Source organism: Gymnoscopelus microlampas, assembly GCF_963454915.1.
Source record: "Gymnoscopelus microlampas genome assembly, chromosome: 6".
Classification (NCBI taxonomy): Eukaryota; Metazoa; Chordata; class Actinopteri; order Myctophiformes; family Myctophidae; genus Gymnoscopelus; species Gymnoscopelus microlampas.
The window spans coordinates 22,283,721-22,305,573 of NC_139943.1; the positions used below are offsets into that span (position 1 = coordinate 22,283,721).

Consider the following 21,853-nt stretch of genomic DNA (forward strand, 5'->3'; position numbering starts at 1 on the left):
GTCTGCACTTGCTCTTCGTTGACTGTGTAGCTTTGATGCTCGTAGTGATGAAGTTCCTTGATCTCCCTGTATGTTGCAAAAGTAAGTGTCAAAACTGAAATGTATGTACAATTAAAAGGGAACAAAGAATTGTGTAAACAGAGCCGTGTCACATTTTCATTTGCTGTCAGGAATAGTTATACATTTAGGTAAGGGTAGCTTCATATAAAGATTTTGAAGCGAATAGCAGCATTTTTTCAAGGTTTTGTATAGTCACTTGGTATAAAACAAATTCTCTTAGCTCTCGTGGCACTCTAATCCCATGGCCTCTTGCCCTGTTCTTTGTTTGACCAAATGTTCAATTCCTCTGAACTTGCGCTGTTGTACACAGTAAAATCCTCATTGTTAATTTATCCGGGACCGTTTGCAATTTAGAACATTTACAAACGTCCATTGTATACTCTCAGAGTTACAATTTAGGCATTTAGCAGACGCTCTTAATCCAGAGCGATTTACAGTAAGCAGGTAAATACGAGGTAATACATCAAATGCATAGAAATAGTCATCTAGGATCATAGGTAAACCATGAACCTATCATCAGTCTAAACAGTGTAATATAAATAAATAAATATGTACATTGAAACTATACACACTATAGTTTTGTATTTGTTTTTTTGGCTAAATGTTTACCTATTATTATGAGGAACCAGAACAAAAGAATGTTGTCTTATAGGCCTACTTGTACACAAGATGTAACAATAAAGAAACCTTGAACCTTATGATATGCCCAAATTATGGGGACAGGGTTTATGTGTGCTTATTCATTATTTACTGTTTTCCACTATTTTCCTGACATAAAGTCACAGGAACAACTTAACTTTGGAGGTCCACATTGAGATATTTCAGTAACCACTGTCAGTGACTGACAAAACTGTGATAATGGATTCCTCCACAGTGACACTGTGTGCATGTGGTTCATAGCCAAGGTGTGAGACAGACCGGGACAGAGAGAGACACATGAGAGACAGAATCACTGTCAAAACATGTCCATATTTGTCTTAAACTAAAGACTCCTCCTGAGGGCTGAACTCATCACCTCAAGTATGCAAGATGGTGTTGCTTTAGCATGACATTAAACATTTAGTATACAGTTTGTACAGCGGGCACATTTACAGGTCGTTCTGGATATGAAATCACAACTTTTTATATTAATTAATCAAGGATAATCTTGACACTGGCATTATAGTTGTCGTTGCATTCCTAATGTCAACAAACACACGTTTCGCTAAACGGCCATTATGACTTGAATTCTTAAAATTGATTGATGTGCGGAGGACAGCTTGTCACTGTGGTGTCAATGTAATTACAATTAACGGAGATAAAAGGACCGCAGGATGGGTCAAGACGCGGCTGCGGGGGGACGTTTGTCTTGTTTATGGCTCAATCACATTAGACTAGTTAGAGTGACCATTAACAGTCCCATGGGAAGCCATCAAGGGCGTTTGATAGCCCTGCAAACGGGGCTTTCAGTGAGGCATGCGTGAAAAGGGTGTTAAGCACTCGACAATGTCTGACATCCGGGCTAATTGATACTATGAAATCACCCTATAGGCCACATCCTGAAACCCAGCCACGACAACGACCAGAGGGGGAAGTCACACTAGCTGACTAATGTTTATGTTTTCCGGAGAGAGTTAACTGAATTGAATAGAGAGAGACAGAGTTATGTCACAGCTCTGTTTACACATTTCTTTTGGCTACATACATACAAATAGGTAAGCATGTATTTCCCCTAATGAAACCCGTTTGCATTGAATTTCATTGAGTTCATGCATCAGCTGACTGTGTTTGTTTTCCTGAGAGAGAGAGAGAGAGAGAGAGAGAGAGAGAGAGAGAGAGAGAGAGAGAGAGAGAGAGAGAGAGAGAGAGAGAGAGAGAGAGAGATGTGTTCATGAGTTCATGTGTGTTTGTCTGAGGGACTGAGCGCCACCCACACGAATCAAAGCCCTCTTGACTTGAGTCTAGTGAAGGTTACGCAGACAAATGAGAGACAAAAACACCATAGACAACAGTTATTTCATCAATCTCTTCAGTCTGCACGACGCTGTTATGCAATAACTGCACTAACCGTGCTATAAAGTAATCGAGCCATTGCGAAATGCCCCCCGTTTTCTGGACACACGCGCGCGCGCGCGCAGTCTGAAGTGAAGTAACGCGGGTTTCGCTTCCTTCCCCCTGCAGCGCCGCTTCTATTTGTTTGGCTCACTTGATCCGGAGCGGAAATTCCTTGCCCGTTTTTTTTTTTTTGTGAATGACAAACTTATTAACAATTCATCAACACGGTCCGTCCCATCCGGCCCCCGTTTCCTAGGCGACGGCCGCCTAGTCGCGCTCTGATTGGCCGGCCCACATAATGTATCCATTGAACCACCGCTCTGATTGGCTGGCCCACATAACGTATCCATTGAACCGCCCCTCGTTTGTAACCATTCAGCAGGCTTGCTCTGTCTCTGCAGCAACACTCTGCTGTGAGCACTGCACACAAACACAAGGACATACGCATTGCTTCGACCACCACGGAACAACAACACTACATTTTGGAACTGTAACCGGACGGGACGAATCGATATTGTTATTGTTTTTTTACTGCGAAATTGGAATTCTATAAAGCAGACCTCTGTGCAACAGCCACCGCGCCAGTTCAGTTCAGTGTTCAGAGTCATTGAGAAATTAACGGACATTATTCACGCAGATGCATGAATGAGAGTGCCAGACAGTGAAGAGAAATCTGCAGTCGGAAATCAGTAGTCTGCGGATTCTAGGGTTTTGTCCATTTCTTGGACAATAAAGGCGAAACAAACAAATAACGAATCCCCCCCCTCGAGTTTCTTATATTATCGCATTCTTTCGGGCTTCATATTTTCATCAAATGCTCCAGTCCCTTGCTCAGTGAGGGCCCGCTTGAAGAACCGACCGATCGAATTGAATTCCAGTCTCTCTCCGCATTCTAAATGCTCGACAAGCTCAGACCCGTGCCCGTGCTCGACTCGGTGATGGCCATCAGCAAGACGGTGGGCTGGCTGCGGGAGCAGCTGGAGACGCGCAGGGACATGCTGCTGGTCATGGACTGCCGCGCGCAGGAGCTCTTCGAGATGTCGCACGTCGACGGGGCGATCAACGTGGCGCTGCCGAGCCTCATGCTGCGGCGTCTCAAGAAGGGCAACCTGCCCGTCAGGTCGCTGCTCTCCAACGGCGAGGACCGCGAGAGGTTCGCGCGGCGCTGCAAGACGGACACCATCGTACTGTACGACGAGTACAGCCGCGAGTGGAACGAGAACGTGGACGGAGGCTCCGTGCTGGGCTTGCTCCTGCGGCGGATGAAGGACGAGGGCTACAAGGCGTATTATCTCGAGGGTGAGTCCGCTGTTCGTTTAATCCTGTTTCAGTTCATTCATGTTTTGCGGTTCATTCATAGCCGTGAATTCAGACTAAATGGGTATGCATTGTGGACAGTGTTGCTATCTTTTGCGAGAGAAACGACTAACATGAAAAACAATTGTCATGGAAAAAAATGTGGTATATTTTATGAAACATTTTAACAACACAAATCTTCTATGGGGGTCGCCGGCATGACAAATTCATATTAATTGGGGGTACTTGACATGAAAATGTTTGAGAACCACTGGTTAAAATAGGAAACAAGTACAAATAAGCAACTACACTTTAGAAACGAGCCCAAAAAACCCGCAACGCGTGACTACCAATATTTACAAGCACCTTTTACAGAAAAAGAAGCCGTTATAATAAGCAGATATGGCAACAATGATTGTGGACGCATATGATCATGTAACTAATAAGTAATATTCGTTTTTTTTTTGTGTATACAGGCGGCTTCAGCAAATTCCAAGCCGAATTCCCCGCCCTGTGCGAGACGAATCTGGACGGCTCTCTGAACAGCAGCAGCAGTTCTTCTTCCCCCACCGCCCATGTGCTGGGCCTCGGGGGGCTGCGGATCAGCTCCGATTCCTCCTCGGACATCGAGTCGGACATCGACCCTAGCAGCGCCACCACCACCGACTCGGACGGCAGTCCGCTCCTCTCCAACAACCCGCCGCAGCCCTCCTCCTTCCCGGTAGAGATCCTGCCGCACCTGTACCTGGGATGCGCCAAGGACTCCACCAACCTGGACATTCTGGAGGAGTACGGCATCAAGTACATCCTGAATGTGACGCCCAACCTGCCCAACCTCTTCGAGAACGCTGGGGAGTTTAAGTACAAGCAGATCCCCATCTCGGATCACTGGAGCCAGAATCTGTCTCAGTTCTTCCCCGAGGCGATCAGCTTCATTGGTAAGCATAAGCATGCATTAATGCTGCTTCCCCCTGCAAAGGGATAATACACTTCTCTCACTGTAGTGTTCCTATAGACTTATGTATTTTTTAAAACTGTCATGTTTTTTATTTGTATGTTCTTTGTGTGGACTCAAAAACACAAGTCTTCCACTAAGAGGACTTAAAATAATTCATAGGCTTATTTGGGATTAAATTATACAATGCACAATCAGTCAGTGTTGAATTATCATAAAATGCATTACAATTCAGTAACCTCATGGTGAATAAACCCTCTGGCAAATGTCAGGAATAGAATCTTATGAATGATATATACGTGACTCAATAGCAGGAAGTTCTTATACTTGTGCAATTGAGATTAGATGAGATGTCCCTGACTGTGTGTCTTATCAGTCAATCAAGGAGGGACACACTCAGGACACAGATTACGGCTATTGTGTTCAAGCAGAGGAATACAGTCCCCCCGTCTCTCTAAACGGCACACTGGCATTATAAACACACTGTGCCAAGTACAAATGATTAGACTTCAATGGTAGACATGCCGAGCCTTATCTGTTGTCCCGGGGACTTGTGTAATTGCGACACAAAGAGCTACGCTGAAACGAGAGAAGGGGGCGAGCAGAGGGGAGGGCAGTAATTTGAGCGCAACAGGAAGGAAGTCTGCATTGAAAGTAATCTAGGACATGGCAATGTCCCCCCTCCTCCCCATTACAAAGGGAGCCATTTACGGGCCCCTGTTGACATCCTGTTCGCCTTGACAGCGTGCCCTCATGACTCCTACGTTTACACGCCCAAATGGCACCATTGTCGGAGCAAAAACCCTGGCTGAGCGGAAGAATGGTTTAATAGACCGTAATAGTCAATTTCCCCAGCCCTGTTACTGAGGGACAAGCCCAGAGAATGTTGGGCTCTGTTTGTGGATGTATGTGTGTGTGCGAACGCCATGGCCTCTGTTGACTGACAAGTCAGGGGAGATAAGAGATAATAACATCCACTTCCAGCCACTCTCTCTTGCTGTCTTTCTATCTCACTCTTGATTATTGTGTTCTTTCTCTCTATATCACTCGCTCTCTTCTGGCCCTCCTTTCATTCTGCCTTGCTTGCACTCTCTGTCTCTCTTCTGGACTGGCCAACTTGACTTGAACATGACAGGCGTTTGTCCCGGGCAACTGGCGCCAGCCCCCCTGTAGTAAATACTTTGCCCTTTCAGTACTGAACTGGAGGAAGCAAGTGCCATGGCTGCATTAACATACACACAGACTCTTGTGCAGCGACAAACAATCCCCAAGACGAAAAGCCAGCAGGGTCTTTACTTTGTCCACTAGAATGTCACAGAAGTACTGTCTTTATTTATGTATGCTGTTGTTGTTTTTTGGCAAATCCATTAATGAGCATTTTCCCACTCTCTCCTCTCCTCCAGATGAGGCACGGGCCCAGAAGTGTGGTGTCCTGGTCCACTGCCTGGCCGGCATCAGCCGCTCCGTCACAGTGACGGTGGCCTACCTGATGCAGAAGCTCAACCTGTCTATGAACGACGCCTACGACATCGTCAAGACTAAGAAGTCCAACATCTCGCCCAACTTCAACTTCATGGGCCAGCTGTTGGACTTTGAGCGCACCCTGGGCCTGAAGCGGCCGTGCGACAACCGCATGGTGGCGCCCACCACCCCGCTGTACTTCACCACGCCCACCAACCACAACGTCTTTCAGCTGGACCCCCTGGAGTCCACGTGAAGACGCTCTCAGGCCAGTGCCCAGTCTGTCTGCCTGCTGATCTCCATTGGCTTAAAACAGAGGCGTTGAAAAAGGCCTCCTGTTGGGAAACAAAATTGATAAGGCTGCAAAGAAGTTCTCTTTTTACCGTCACCTGCCGTCTTGTCAGGAGCTGGTGAGGTTATTGATGCGGCTGGCTCGGAGAGACAGCTGCCGAGCGCATGCACGCACTCACGCTGGAGGGGCGTCTGCCTGACACTCTTGAGAAGCAGCTGCTGCAGAGCGAATGAGAGACAGGAAGAGAGACGTAGAGAGAGAGAGAGAGCACAGAGATACTTTCTATAACCCATGTATTGCTACCAAGACTGTTGTGGTCTTTTCTACTGTTTCGTCAGAAGGAACGGGAGGTGATTTTTATATGGACGGTTGTATGTTGTACTTCAGAGTCGCTAGGCTGGTGTGCCAAAGAGACAATGATTGTTCAAACTGGACATGCTATAGAAAAGCCTTTTTCTTGTCTTTCTTGGGTTGGGCGTAGCACTTGCACCTTGAAATCTTTTTTTGAGGGTGCACATCTCTCTTTGTCTTCTGTGAAGACATGCCTGCATGGGGTTGGAAGCACCCCAGGGTTTAGATGGCACAGTGTACTGGACTCAATTTTACATGTGTGGAGTCTTTTGAATCATTTATACGTTGTGTATATATATCTTAATATAAGAGACAATACATCAAAGCCTTGCTCGAGTAGTATATATATACCCTTTGCAACAAGTGGGTACTGAAGATTCTCTTAGTTTCATCTTCTACTTATATGTAAGCAAAGAAACTGCATATTTGATCAGTATGTTTAAGTTGATAATGCCAAAAAATTGAGTAGTTTATTCTTCTTCCAAGAATCATACAAAAAATGTATATATGTGTAATATATTTGATAATCGCTTTATGTGTGAATTCAGCCAGGCTAGGCCTTGTTTTTGCACCCATTGTCACACAAATCAAAGTCACCTTGGTTGTATGCCTTAGTTTTCGCACACAGAAATGTTTGCTGTTTAATTAACCACCAGAACAACACCCCTGGGTTTTACTGCCCTCACTTTGACAAATCTCCACTGCATCCGAAAAAAATAAAACCCAGAATAAGTCTGTAATTAGACTGGATTTCGGATACATTGCAGTAACTTCATTGTAATTGGCCACTGCATAAAATGTTAAGATAGCTTAAGTTAATCTGAGTCTTATGGAAAATAGCTTTATGGAAGCTGTGTATGTGTGGTAACCTGTGTTTGATCATACAGGCAGAATGAAGGTTAATGGAAGCAGCACTTCTCTGTGTGCGATGGTTAAAAGTCTCTGAAATGTTGACAAAGCAAGAGGCTTTGCTCGCCTCAACTCTTCAGGGAAAAACTCTGTGAAATGCAGTTTTTTTTGTCGGTTGAAAGAATAAGAAATGCCGAACTTCGGAGGGGGGATTTGTTATGCCCCCTCCAGAGAGACGGCCTGTTTTCTCGAGGAAGCCAACCTGGCGACCTCAGCCACCCCTCCACACTCCTCTTACGAATGTAAAGAAAAGATAAGTTATTAATAAATTGCTATTTTGTCTACACTTTCTGTCTCCCATGACTCATTTTCCATTCCTGGGCCATGTTTGTAAGGTAACGCGTTAACATAAGAGTCTCACCACTCAGGTGACAATGAACTGCTCAATGTTAATCAGCAGGCTTGGTCACGACATCAACGATCACAGCACTACACGCCTCCATTCACATCAAGGCTGCGCTATTCTTTAACCCTAAAACAACTCCCACCTCACTTTCCAATGCAAAATTAGAATGTGGTGGTTGTGTAACAAAGCATCAAGCGCACAGCGTTCCACACAAGGGTTTACCAGCAATCATTTGTTTAAGGGCCAAATGTTACTAAACGGGTAGAACACAAGCCACTCCAGTCACGGCATCAAAGCGGCACGACCGGTTTTTCCACATATGTGGCCTGCCCTGCAGTGGGGTTTATGGGTTCACTCACACACACAAACACTCCCGCCGCACTTCCTGAAGGCGGGCCATTTTGAGTTCAAAGCCGCCTGTCAAAACAGGGATTGAACGTACTGTTCCTGAATACGGTGTCACTTGATATGGTACATGGTGGCAGTGTGTAGTGTACCTGTTAAGACCTGAAACGTCTAACTCTAGCAGATGATTCTCATAGTGAAGGAAGGTGTGTGTGTGTGCGTGCACGTGTGTGCGTGCACATGTGTGAGTGAGTGATCATGTTTGCACGGAGGCCATGGTAGTCTCAGCATTTAACGACCCCATGCATGCCAATAAATGTGTGAGAGTGAGTCATTGACCTTCACATCGTGTGTATGTTAAATAGACACCTGAAATACACCTTCTGAAAAACACATTGGGAAAAATCTTAAGAGAAATCTGATGAGTCATATGTACATAATGTATGTGTTTGTAAGGACCCCTAATTCTCCCAGTGGGCAGGTACGGTGGAGTATTCATATATCAGAACATATTTACAGAATTTGTCTTCAGTATATGAATATTGCTCTAAAATGCACAGCATTTACAGATATTACACACTATATATCAACTGGCACAGGGACAACAAGACCTTACAGATACAGAGAAAGACATACATAGCAGACTAGATATACACATACATATTGTATCCGGTTACTAGTCCTTTGGTCATGTACAGCTATCATTATTTTTCAGAGTGCAAAGTTCAGAGATGCTGAATGGAAAAATAATTGCTCTCACCTGATATGCAACTGAACAAGAGTGAATCATTGCCTATGAAACAAAGTGCATGAACGTGCACATTCGCAAATGATTTATGAAAGGTCCACTTTCTTTTTCCTTTACAGTCTCAGGTGACACTTTTTCCATCCACTGGATATTCCAAAAACAGAACTTTAGTGTCTTAGGAAACCAGGGATGTTTTGTTCTTAGTTTCATGCAATGTTTGTTCCATTCCATTATGTATTTCTCCCAATTTATCACCAATTCCCCCCCTGTTACTGCCAACCCCCACTGGGGAGGGAGTAGACAACCACAGTTTTCACCTGACAGTGAGGAGGTGGGAACTTCTGCACCACACAGGTAAACGCCAAGGTAATGGAAACATCTCTGTAAATGAGGAATGCAAAGTGTATTGTTAATGTACCATGAGAGCTCACAAACCTTGCTCTCATATGCAGGCATGCAATGCTCATTTGGTATGTTCTTGCACTCTATTTCAATGACGTGACGCGCACGTCGTTTAACACCTACACTGCAAGTCACACAATGGACAATTGACATGCATCTAGGCTTATTCCTATGTTAATTCGCTAGGTGTGAGTCGGGAGCCTTTGAAAACTTTGTTGAGGTGCAAATTTAAAGTAGTTTTAAATCTATGCGTGTGCCTGCATGTGCTCCTGGTCAAATAGGTTCCGGCACGGTGTGCAAGGCCGTCCAGTGAGCATTGCACCCCTGCTCATATGCTTTGCATGCCTCACTTACTTTTTCACATTGTGTCGTTTATTCTGACCTGTATTGTGAAACTCTTCGTTCAATGTAACACATTTTGGGATCTGCAAAACCAGCAGGGAGGGGACAGTCCAGGTCTAATACATCTGGTCCACCTCAGTGGTCAAACCTCCAAAGCCTATACCACAGCCACTGGAACTGAACCTGTAGAGACTAGAGAGAAGAGAACGTTCATATTATTATTAGAATCTCCCACTGTGATGTCATGGTAGGCCTGAGCTGTGATTGACAGCTGTATGGGGTGGGGTTGTGAGTTGGGGGGTATGCATGGCACGCCAAGCAGCCCCGGGGGTCTCATGGCCGCTCTTCCTGTCCGCAGCATGGCCTTTTGCAGGATTATAGGGGCACAGGAAACTACCAGGCTAATTTTAGATGCGGTGGGGCACGTAGCTGGCGTTTGGCAGACCTCCATCACCACCTCCCAGGACCCACCCCCTGCTCCGGTGTCAGATCAGAACAGCTATGGCATGATGGCATGACAGGCTATAGGGATCTTAGAGGGAAGTAAGCAGGGCTTGGTGGGGGTAGAGAGGGGCATGTGTATGTGTTTGCATGACTGGGACGCCTGGTGGTATCGGTAATGAGAAAGGAAGCAAGTGAATGGGGGTTGACGTTTGCATAAGCAACTGTATGATTGCAGGTTGAACCAACAGTCAAAAAGTGTTTGGCAGAAAGTGCAGATTGCAGAATATGATGAGCACACTCTTTTACAAGAGAGTCCTAACACGCAGCAGCACATTAAATATTGTTTGCAGACACAGAGAACATAAACAATTACAGACATTAAAATTGGGCCGGGGAGGGGGGGTCGCCACGCAGAACGGGAAGGGACGAGCCCGGGGGCGCTGGGTGAGCGCACAGGCGCCACAGCTGAGAAAGAAAATTGTCGGCGGCGGCCCAGGGGGCATTTCGTCTTCCTCAAGGGGGCCCAGCCTCGGGGGGCCCGGCCACAGAGGGACTCGGCCTGACTGCACCGGAAAAACGGGTGCCCCCCTTTCCGTTTTTCTCACTTGTACTGGTTCCGCACATAACACACACATATATATATATATATATATATATATATATATATATATATATATATATATATATATATATATATATATATATATATATATATATATATATTCCTATATATATTCCTATATACACACACACACACACACACACACACACACACACACACAGTGTATATATAGATATATGTGATTTTGGAGATGATCATCTTAACCTCTGTGTCATCTGCAACAGGAAGCAGCAGTGGATGCTCCTCGTGGCTTTCTGCGTGCCTCAGCCTCCATGTCAATGGCTGCACCATCTGGCATGAACGAGGCATGTGGACACGCATTCCTACTCAGTCAGAGAGTGATGGGAACGGAGCTTGCAACCTGTCTGTGCTGAGTGTTTGGGATGACACAGCACTCACGTAGTTGCTTTATTATTTTTTGATATTTTTAGATTTGTAATCCTCTGCTCAACAGCTGACAACTCCCCACCCTCTCCCATGGCTCGTTAAAGGGACATACAATCCATGAGAATAGAAATATTAATCAGACAATGGGTTTCAGATCAGGATGTTGCTGACCGTTATGGATGTTTATGTTATCTCAAATGAGCAACCTCATGACGTGCTGATAATTCCCATAGAGCATCTGTGATATACTGTATTACATTACATTACAGTCATTTAGCAGACGCTTTTATCCAAAGCGACTTACAATAAGTGCATTCAACATAGGTAGGGAATGAAACTACTAATCACCAGAAGTCTTAAGTGCATTTTCTGCTAAAACAGGCAACCAAGAGTATACCTAGCGCTAAGGTAAAAGTGCAATATATCAGTTACCTACTTTCTTAAACAGATGAGACAAATAGTAAAATCAAATGAGCAAGAGCTAAAACAAATAAGTGTATTGACTAAAGAAGTTCCAATAAAACAATACAATAATAAAACAAGAGTTTGTACAACTAGTTAGCAACAAGTAGGCAAGGCGAAGAGGAAGGGTAGTGTTTCCTCAAGAGGTGGGTTTTCAGCCTGCGGCGAAAGATGGGCTGTGACTCTGCTGTCCTGACATCAGTGGGGAGTTCATTCCACCACTGTGGGGCCAGAACAGAAAAAAGTCGTGACCGTGTAGATCGGCCAGAAGGACCCTTGAGCGACGAGGCAATCAGTCGCCCGAGGTGGCAGACCGAAGTGGTCGGGCAGGGGTGTATTGATTTACAATGTAGGCTGGCCCGATCATAGGCGAACTAAGCAGCCTCTTAGGGCCCCGTTGCCACTGGGTACCCCCAAGAAAGAAAAAAATATGTAAATATCTCTGCCAGGACAAAGGTAGGGCCAAAGATCAAGTTTTCTGTGTTTGTGTTGTGTGTGTGTTTGTGCAAGTGTGAGCGTGGTTAATCTTGCAAACTATTACACTGAGCGTCACTTTTCTTTTGCACGCTGAAAATAGGCCAAGGAACAAGATTCCTGAACATGTTTTTCATATGCGTCAATGACAACTATGTTAATTTTGTGCATTTATAACCTCAGACCTCCAGCCCTGGTTACTTTAGTCAATTTATATGTAATTTACACTGTCTGTAAAGTGGTGATAACTAAAGATACAGCACAGTAATTATGCTCTGTGAGGTTTGCATGCCCAATCAATTGACATAAAACAACAATCTGAACTCGACCTGCCAACATGCACACGGTATCTCTTGGTGCAACAGTTTATCTAACTAATCGATTTAATCAATTAAAATAATCCTATATTTTAATTAAATAATGGTTTTGGGGGAAATTAGACATTTTGGTTGTTGTTTTCTTCCCAACGTGACGCATTGTGAGTGTGCTTGGCTATTTTCTGTATTTTCACTCACTCACTGCCATGAGAAAGCTCGGGGGGGGGGGGCAAATCAAATTGTGCTTAGGTCCGCAAAAAATCTTTGGCCAGCCCTGAAATATATTGCACACCGTATCTGTAAAACTCAAAATGTCCAAACAGGAGAAAAAGTTTTTTGCATTTATTCCGTTGAATTGTTTGCACACGAATGTGGATGTGTGCGGGGTGCCCGCTGCCCGTTGCCCCACTTCCCACTGGCATCTTGGCAGTCCAGTGAAGCTCTTATCCTAGCAGTGAAAATAAAGGCAACAGGTTGCTGGCAGGGCTAAACTTGGCACACTTGCTAATCCGCTGCTAACGGTTCATGTCCCTCTCACCCGCGAGTGACAAGTGCGCTGACAGTGCCCCCCCCACACACACACACACGCTCTACAACCCTCCATCCTTCTCCCCCAACCTCCCACCTTGTCTCATGTCACTTTGCTGCCCCCGCCATCCACCCTAGCAATTTCCTGTTGCCCCTCATAGATCAAGTTACAAGGTCCAAAAATTGTCGGCACAAACATGTACGCACTAGTGTGTGTGTGTGTGTGTGTGTGTATGTGCTCCCAAACACAGTTCAGAGTACACATGCACTGTAAAAGCTTAGTGCACACTATCAGTGACACAAACTGTATACCTTTCCCTTCTGCCTCTGATTCTCTGTTACCTTCCCTTCACTTCACTCTCTCCAGATAATTCTCTCCTCTCTGTCAGCACTCCATTCATTATGCCTTCTCCCACTGCTCTCCTTTTCTCTCCCTCTCATCTGTTCCTCCATCCTCCATTATTCCATCACCCCCCCCTCTCTCTCTCTCTCTCTCTCTCTCTCTCTCTCAGATTATTAATCCTGTGCAGGGAACATGTCAATACAGCAGATGGGGCTTCTCATACGACCACTTCCTGTTGCCGGATGTTCCAGGAGCATGCTCGCAACTGCCCCTCCCCTCCCCAACCACATGTGATTACTGCAATACTGCATGCAAGAGTGGTGACTATATGAACGAAATTACCTGTGCATGCGTGCGTACGTGCGTGTGTTTGTGCCTGTGTGTGTGCATGTGTGTGTGTGTGTGTGTGTGTGTGTGTGTGTGTGTGTGTGTGTGTGTGTGTGTGTGTGTGTGTGTGTGTGTGTGTGTGTGTGTGTGTGTGTGTGTGTGTGTGTGTGTGCATGTGCGTGGGTGTGTGTGTTTAGAAGGTGTGTGTGGTGTCAGGTTGTAAATTTCCCCTAATTGGATGTCAGACATCCGGCTAATTATAAAGCCCCAGCAGAGTTTTCCTTTCCCCATGTCATTGGAGGTGTGTGTGTGTGTGTGTGTGTGTGTGTGTGTGTGTGTGTGTGTGTGTGTGTGTGTGTGTGTGTGTGTGTGTGTGTGTGTGTGTGTGTGTGTGTGTGTGTGTGTGTGTGTGTGTGTGTGTGTGTGTGTGTGAGTGTGTGTGTGTGTGTGTGTGTGTGTGAGCGTGTGTGTGTGTGAGTGTGTGTGTGTGTGTGTGTGTGTGTGTGTGTGTGTGTGTGTGTGTGTGTGTGTGTGTGTGTGTGTGTGTGTGTGTGAGTGTGTGTGTGTGCGCGTGCGTGCGTGCGTGCCTCTAGGACCTTCCTGTCTCCTGTGGTGATTGAACAATCTATCCTCTCACTCATTATACCATAATGGGCCTTAGTTCACTTATCATTCATTCATTCATTTTTTTCCCTTTGCCTCATTCAAGATCTTTTGATATTCCTTCTGTATTTCTATCTGGTAGGCTATTTGTTTTGCAGTACGTAGCAAAAGTAAAAAAGTACTCATTGTGCAGAATGTTATGATTTATCGATTTCCCTCTGAGACCAGGAGGAAGCCCAATGATCACTCTGAGGTTCACTGTGCATTCATCCATTTATCCAGGCAACCAACAATCATTCACTTTCATTTAAACTAGCTTTGACAACCAACGGGTTTTGTTCCAAAACAGTCAAGACTGTCAGTCAGTCAGTACACCACCCAGGCAGTAAGACAGTCAGTAAGACAGTCAGTCAGTCAGTCAGTCAGTCAGTCAGTCAATCTATCTCTACATCTCGTTGTTTCTTTTTGTTTGTGTCTCTCTCATTTTCACTTGACTCTGTCACTGTTTTGTCAGCCTCACTCTCACTCTCTGAATTGTTTTGTGTGTTCATGTGTGTGTGTGCGTGTGCGAGTGCGCGTGCGTGTGTGTGCTGCAGGGCTTGCATTAACATGGTTCCCTACTGTTAAAACCATCACTTGTGTCTCTCTGACCTCTGACCCACCTCCTACGCCCTGTGGAATGCTGGGAAGGAATGTCCTGAGTGGGGGTAGGCTTTGTTTTGGTACTGAGTGTTTTTCCTCTGCTCTCTCTGAATCATGGACTGGAGATTCTGTGTGTGTTACCATTTTGTGAACAAGTGTTGGCTGTTGGTCATATATACTGTGTATATACTACACATATACTGTGTGTGTGTGTGTGTGTGTGTGTGTGTGTGTGTGTGTGTGTGTGTGTGTGTGTGTGTGTGTGTGTGTGTGTGTGTGTGTGTGTGTGTGTGTGTGTGTGTGTGTGTGTGTGTGGGGTTGTAACAGAGCAACACATTGCTCTGTTACAACCATTCAGCCCACTCATTTTTCCTCAGCACTGCCCATCCCATTCGACATTTTGGCAAATAACAACATGCTCATCAGTAAAATCATGAATTTAACTTTATTAATTTTAAAGGCTGAATCAAAAATGTTGCTCCTGACAGATCAGGTGTATTGTTTGTCTAGGGGAAAAAATAGTTATTAAATTTAGTTAGTTGTTGTCGATTACATCTACTTTGATTCTCATGTATTCTATGTGTAGCACTGGCCCTTTAAGGAAAGTGCATAAAGAGGGGTGGCCAGGTTTTTGGCCTCCTGTCTAGCCAGAAGCCTGGCTTGAGTGTTTGTGAGAGAGACCTGGAGGCATGAGGGGTACAGACTAATTCTCGGTAAGACAATCTGAAACAAATGACAAGGTTTTTATAACTCATTGTAGCAATAGTATATATATAAGTGTTTAGATAGGCTGACAATATTAGGCCTGTTGTTAATTATACTAATATATATCTGTATTTCCAGAAGCTTCCAGGTCCTTTGAGCAGCGGTACCCTGTGGCTGTGCAGGCCTATATCAATGGGAGCCATGAGCATATATTGACTCATTGGGTATGTTTGTTGTTTTGCTGTATTTTGTCATCTTGCTATAGGGGCCTAATGTCTGGGATGAATTGTTGGAGGGTTGGTCTAATGCTTTATTAGATTTTTTGTAGGAGCTGAACTAACCATCACTGTTTTTCCCACCGTGCTATATATACTATTTAGACAGGTTTTTGCTATTGGACTGTGTGCAATAGGGTTTACCTGAGGACAGAGCTATACTGGGCCATTAAGTAGCATTGCATGATTTTGATTTTGGTTTTGCGTATTTGTATTTTGTGGTGTTTTGCTTATTTACTTTATGGTTTTGCATTATTTGGATTTGATTTGTTTAATTTCGGTATATTTACTTTAGAGGCCCCGCAGCCCTTATACCCTTATTGCCCCTTTGCCTTTTGGGTTTAGTCCCTTTGCAGAACTCTCAGTAATACTAACCGCTTTCTTCCTTTCTGTATTTTAACCTGACTACTTTTTATACCAACTGTTTGAATAAACTTGACACATTTGATACATCAGCCTCTGGTTCTGTTCATTCTGAACCCGTACCTTTCTGGGGAACCTTACCTTGTTCAGTCCTATATCTCTCTATCTCTCTATCTCTCTCTCTCTCTCTCTCTCTCTCCTCTCTCTCTCTCTCTCTCTCTCTCTCTCTCTCTCTCTCTCTCTCTCTCTCTCTCTCTCTCTCTCTCTCTATATATATATATATATATATATATATATATATATATATATATATATATATACACAGTATATATATATATATATATATATATATACACAGTATATGATTAATGTGTTAAAGGATCCCTCACTCCTATATGTGTGGGTGGCGTAGTCATTGCTTTACATAGCCCTGCTACATATGGTTAACGGATTGATATCTATTAATTCTGTATATATATTTGACTACTCAGTATACTTGACATGTCTGCAAAATAATTTCTCAAAGCATACAATACTTTGTTTGGCTTTCAAGGAAAACCATTAACTCAATTAATTTCAATATGTTATGGAAATCAACTTGCAGAGATCTGCTTAAGATAGGTAATCCATTGCGTTAAATGTCATTGTGCTGTTATGTTTTTGTCAATATTATTCAATTTGAATGGAATTGAAAATGCACATAGTTTTAACGTTTCAAGGTTGTAATGATGTTTAGCCAATTGACTCAGTTATTCAGGTATATTCGGTAAGATTTTAATGAGCAAATATTGATTTTCATGTACAGTATATGGCTGAAGCTGTGAATAGACAATGACGTGATGGTGGTATGGTGCTTTAACTTTTTCCTGAGGATTTTGGACACTGGGGATGTCTTGAATGCTGAAATGATTGTTACCTCCTCCGCGTTGCAACTAAAATAATTCTTTTAAGCAGCCTGTGACTTTTGGCATATTTTTGAGAGGTGGAAACCCTTTTCGAAATGCGTCAATGATGCTCGTATGAAGAGAATCCCAGGAGAGAATACTTTCCAGCACAGGCATAAATAGATGCTGAACACCAGGTAGCAGAGAGATGCCAGGTGTCTGAGAAGTCACCTCACCACAAAACTGTCGAAACACACATACACACACATCTGACTGCCTTTGCACCTGGCAGTGGAGATGGAAATAGGTATACCCTTCAAATCATTGTCGGGATTGCCTTTTCATATGAAGTGCCCCAATTTTCTCAGATATGTCCCCATTCACCCAACCCCAGTCCCAACCATAAACCATCTCATCAACTGCCGCCTGTATCCACCTGCTGCGGATGTACATTTTATTTTTGTCATTTCTTTTCATGGAGAGTTGGAAATCGAGATTGATATTTTGGTGTTTCTTTTGTTGAAGAGAGAGGGAAAAAGAGACAGACAGACAGACAGACAGACGGGTGCGTGCGAGATAGAGCTAGAAATAGAGAGAGGGAGATAGAGAGGGGGTTTAGGAGGGGACAGATAAACAGTGGACCAGTAGGAGAGGCGATGGTTGACAAAAGGCAAGACCTTGGACTGCTGTGAATCCATCCAGCCCAAACAGCCAGCTGAAGTGGAGTATAAATAGTCATTATCATTTAAAAGCCTTTTTTTTTTTTTAAACTGAGCATCTCACCCAGCAGCCCACGCACACAGAGCTGCATGCTATTCATGGACCTGTCTGATGCAGGGTTTTACCTATTGATTTCTCTCTCTTTTACAGCTTAAAAATACATTTGTGTTTTTGAGCAAAGAGAATGCTTGGTTCAACAGCTCTTTTTTTTGTTTTGCTTGAATTAGTTATCTGCTGTTTACGCCAAATGTTTGCCAATAATCCCCCCCCCCCCCCCCCCCCCCCATTGCAGTCAGAACTGCAGACTCACCCCCAATTTTCCGCCATAATCTGGAGACTCACCTCTTCAGACTCGTTTAAATGTCCATTTGTTGACCTGGCATCATATAGGTTGTATAGTTTCAATGTACAGATCATTACATTTTTATATAATACTGTTTAAACTCATGCTACAGTAGGTTCCTGGTTTACCTATGATCCTATTACTGAGGCACTACACTGTCTCTATGCATTTGATGTAGGTGTTTACCTTGCTACTGTAAATCGCTCTGGATTAAGAGCGTCTGCTAAATGCCTAAACTGTAAATTGTATTATGATGACATGCCCAGAATAGGGATGCTAGGGTTCATGTGGTTAAATGCATCATATAATTCAATGATAACAAACCTTTGACATAAAATACCCCTTTCTCATTGGTATAACTAGCTATAGAGCATTACTGTACTATATCTCAAGCCATTTTCAAATCGCTGCATGCTGATTTTCATACTGAAATGAATGGGATCCAATGGCTTTTTCCAAGACCAAATTAACCACAAGAATAGTTCGCAATAATGTCAAGTAGTCTGTGTGTCGTATTCAACAGGCTAAACATGCCAGACCACCAGTATGGTCATGTAACCTTTCAAGTATGGGAAAACCGGTTTGACAACAAGGCCACCCTGCCACCTTTCAGTGGGTGAATTTCTTGGCAGTCTACAATCTCTCAGTTTCCCACTGTTATGATTATACAGTATGAGTAGGGTTGACATTTATCTGCTTGAACAGTAAATACGTGTTTGATTCACTCTCATTTGCATAAGGACATACTGATACACTTCGCTATGGCCACCAACTGCTTTAACAGATAGACTGACGCCTCTCCACAATGATACGAGATGCATCTGTTGTTTTCGTACTCATTCTGTTCTTATATATTCTCTATGTGTGAAATGAACTTTAAAACGTGTTGTGTGATACTGCCTGCTGTCATCTTCTCCGAGCTCGCAACTCAACTGAACCATCATTACCACCCTTAGTTAGAGGTGGACTCTTAGGACCACATGAAGGGTCATTGTATTGGCAATTTACACAGGTCAATAGAAATTTGTCTTTTTGCATATGCAACGCCCGGGATTCGATCCCTGGTCTCCCGCGTGGAAAGCCAACATCTTAACCATTAAGCCAAAGGGAATCCCCAATCGCTTGGGGGAGATATTAGATTGTTTCATCAGGCTGAGGTAGTGAACCACTCTGTTACACATACCCCCAGATAACCATGGCCTATGTTTCCAAATTTCATCACATTACATTACACTGCAGTGCAGCTCCCCTTGGAACACTTTTGGTGGTTCAATGCCTTCTTGGGCACCTAAGTGGCATTGGTGATTACCATAGATGTGATGCCACCTGCCACTATCCATTCACCAGTTATCTGTGGGAATACACCTCTGGCAGAGTATCCATCCAGTAGCCTTCTATTAGCCAACCCTTCTACCTCCATCCATGCCAATGTTTTATTACGGCTTGGAAAGTCAAGTGCAGAGTGAGGTTGCCTGCTGCCTCCCCTTGCTCTTCCTCACTGCTTTAAATGACATTAGTTCTCATCATCTGTGTCAGCTGAACGGGAAGTAAATGGTTAAAGACGATTGGGTAGCGCCTGGCAAGTCAAGCCAGTCCAGCTGTGACTAATGAGTCTCACAGAACCAATGTATCTTATGAGACACAAGTTATGCAACCTACACATGAGAACAGACAATAACAGAGAGAGAGAGACAGACAGCCGTGTTCGTCTTGAATGTTATTATGTAACCCATATTATGGCCCATACAGCCACATTACAATGTGAAAGCTTTGCAAATGCCCTTGATGTGTGATCAGCACACATTGTCTTAGAAAGATGTTATGTTATATTAAAGACGTTATCAGCAATATGAATTATATGAACACATCATGAGCAACAGTTTTTAATCCTTTGTCAGCCCTCTCTCACAATGCGTAACTAATTTACTGCTTCTTCCTCGAACCGCCTTATCTCTCATCTATAATATTATCCTTATTTCTATTTGGGGAAGAAATCTGTCATTTTGAATGCCTGAACCACTCTCCCTCTCTTTCTCTCTCTTCTTCATCTATCCACAGAACTCACAGTAGGCTTGACTCATACATTTGCGTTGCCAGGCCAACGACAAAGAGGGGAAATAAATAAATAAATATGTGTCTAATTCAAGCATTAGATGGTATAGAGGCCTGCAAAGTGGGGACAAAACCCGGTAAAGAAGAAAAGCATCAAAGATGAGGAAAGTGCAGACACACAGTCTGTCCTCTGTTTGAACGAGCATTAGCTTCCTCCCTTTGAAAGGATGAGCGAGGCAAATGGATGACTGGATGAGGCTTTCCTGTGTGTAGAAGACAGCTCTCTGACCGAGATGGGTCCATTTCATTTTCTTGTATAGACTTGCTTGTAACAGATAACATAGTCATGATGATGACATGATCAGAAGTATAATACCGTTGACTGACAACCCCTTCAGCCAATCAGCAGTGTTCCCCTTCAGTCAGTGCATTTTTACCACCTCCAGACTAATGTGGCGCAACGGGACTTTTGAGACGGCCATGCCCAAAATAGGTTCCCTTATTCGGATACATGCGTGTCACTGCCCGCTCCTGCCGGTTCTCTGAATTTTTATTTTTAAATAGGCTCTGTCATGATTAATTGACCACATATATGAAGTTAAACAACTACATTCTATCCAACCGATATCTTAAAAGTAAATTCCGTGCCTCAAAAAAAGAAGTTTGAGAGCGTTTTAAAACCGAAAGTAAGAAGTAAAGACAACGCACAAAAAACAATGGCTGCCATTCGTTTTTTGTCGGCTGCACTCAGGCTGCACTCGGCTCCATTCGGGCTCACTCGAACTCGCCACCTGATTGGCCAACTTTCGCTGTCAATCACAGAACGATGAGCAACGACGCTGATAGGCTCGTCCATTTGGTGAACGGGCTAGAAACGCCCAGACAAGCCATCAGGCCAGACTCCTTCCTGAAATCAAATGGAAATGAGATTTTCCGGAGGGAGGGGCTTTACCAGGCTACACGTTTTGAGCTTGTAGAGCTGCTATTTGTTTGCGGCGGGCGACCCTGGTCACACAACTAAGTATAAATCAGTCTTGTGTGCCATATGATGTGACTGTAGCATTGCATCCACACAGGAGAACTTTAGAGGTACACAACACACATACTGCTCTCCTTTCTCAAGTTGCTAACATCAGTCCCTCCCTAACATGTGTTTTCTTCTTCCCACATCAGTATATTGTTGCTGTTGGGTGGAAACCTTCTATGTCCATATTATTATTATTATTAAAATACTACTACTACTTTGTCACACTACAGTGTGTGTCACACAAAAGAAGCAAAAATAGCCCTTTAATAGCTTTTTAAAGTGAAAGTGGTTAAGTGTGTCTGTGGGTTGTATAAAATATTGAACCAATGAAAAGTATGAGCAAGAGCTTGTGACTAAATAATAACTACACTGGAACCATTGGAATACAGGTTCTGTTTCCCATTTCCTGTAAAAGTATGGACATACAGGGTTTACGCCCGACAGCGATGATATGTAACACTTTGGAATAAGGCCTGGGGCCGGAGGCCATGCAGGAGCCAGCAGCGGGAGGTGAGGTGCGAGGGCCAGCCTGCAGCTGCCTCAAAGGAGGAAGTCCATTAGGGAGCAGCAGGGCCACTCCTGGTAGCAGCGGCACCGCCACTTGATGAAGACTGGAGGCTCAGGAGCTGATGGAGCCTAGTAAATATTTTAGTGCCTGTAATGTAATGTTTTCTCTCACACCGTGAAACCCAGACGCTCTACCAGATCTTTACCCCACCACCGCCTCCACCACCACCGCTGCTACCACTGCTACCGCTGCTCAAACACACATGTACATGGTCACACGCACGCAC

At 44.1% G+C, this 21,853-nt stretch overlaps 1 protein-coding gene across 1 annotated transcript; it reads left to right on the forward strand.

Annotated features, from left to right (window-relative positions):
• Positions 1 to 2,481: 2,481 nt before the first annotated feature.
• Positions 2,482 to 7,644, forward strand: dusp6 (dual specificity phosphatase 6). Its single transcript, XM_084060747.1, has 3 exons — positions 2,482 to 3,393; positions 3,867 to 4,328; positions 5,749 to 7,644. The coding sequence occupies exons 1-3, from the start codon at positions 2,991 to 2,993 to the stop codon at positions 6,060 to 6,062; spliced, it is 1,179 nt and encodes a 392-aa protein (XP_083916873.1). The 5' UTR covers positions 2,482 to 2,990; the 3' UTR covers positions 6,063 to 7,644.
• The last annotated feature ends 14,209 nt before the right edge of the window (positions 7,645 to 21,853 follow it).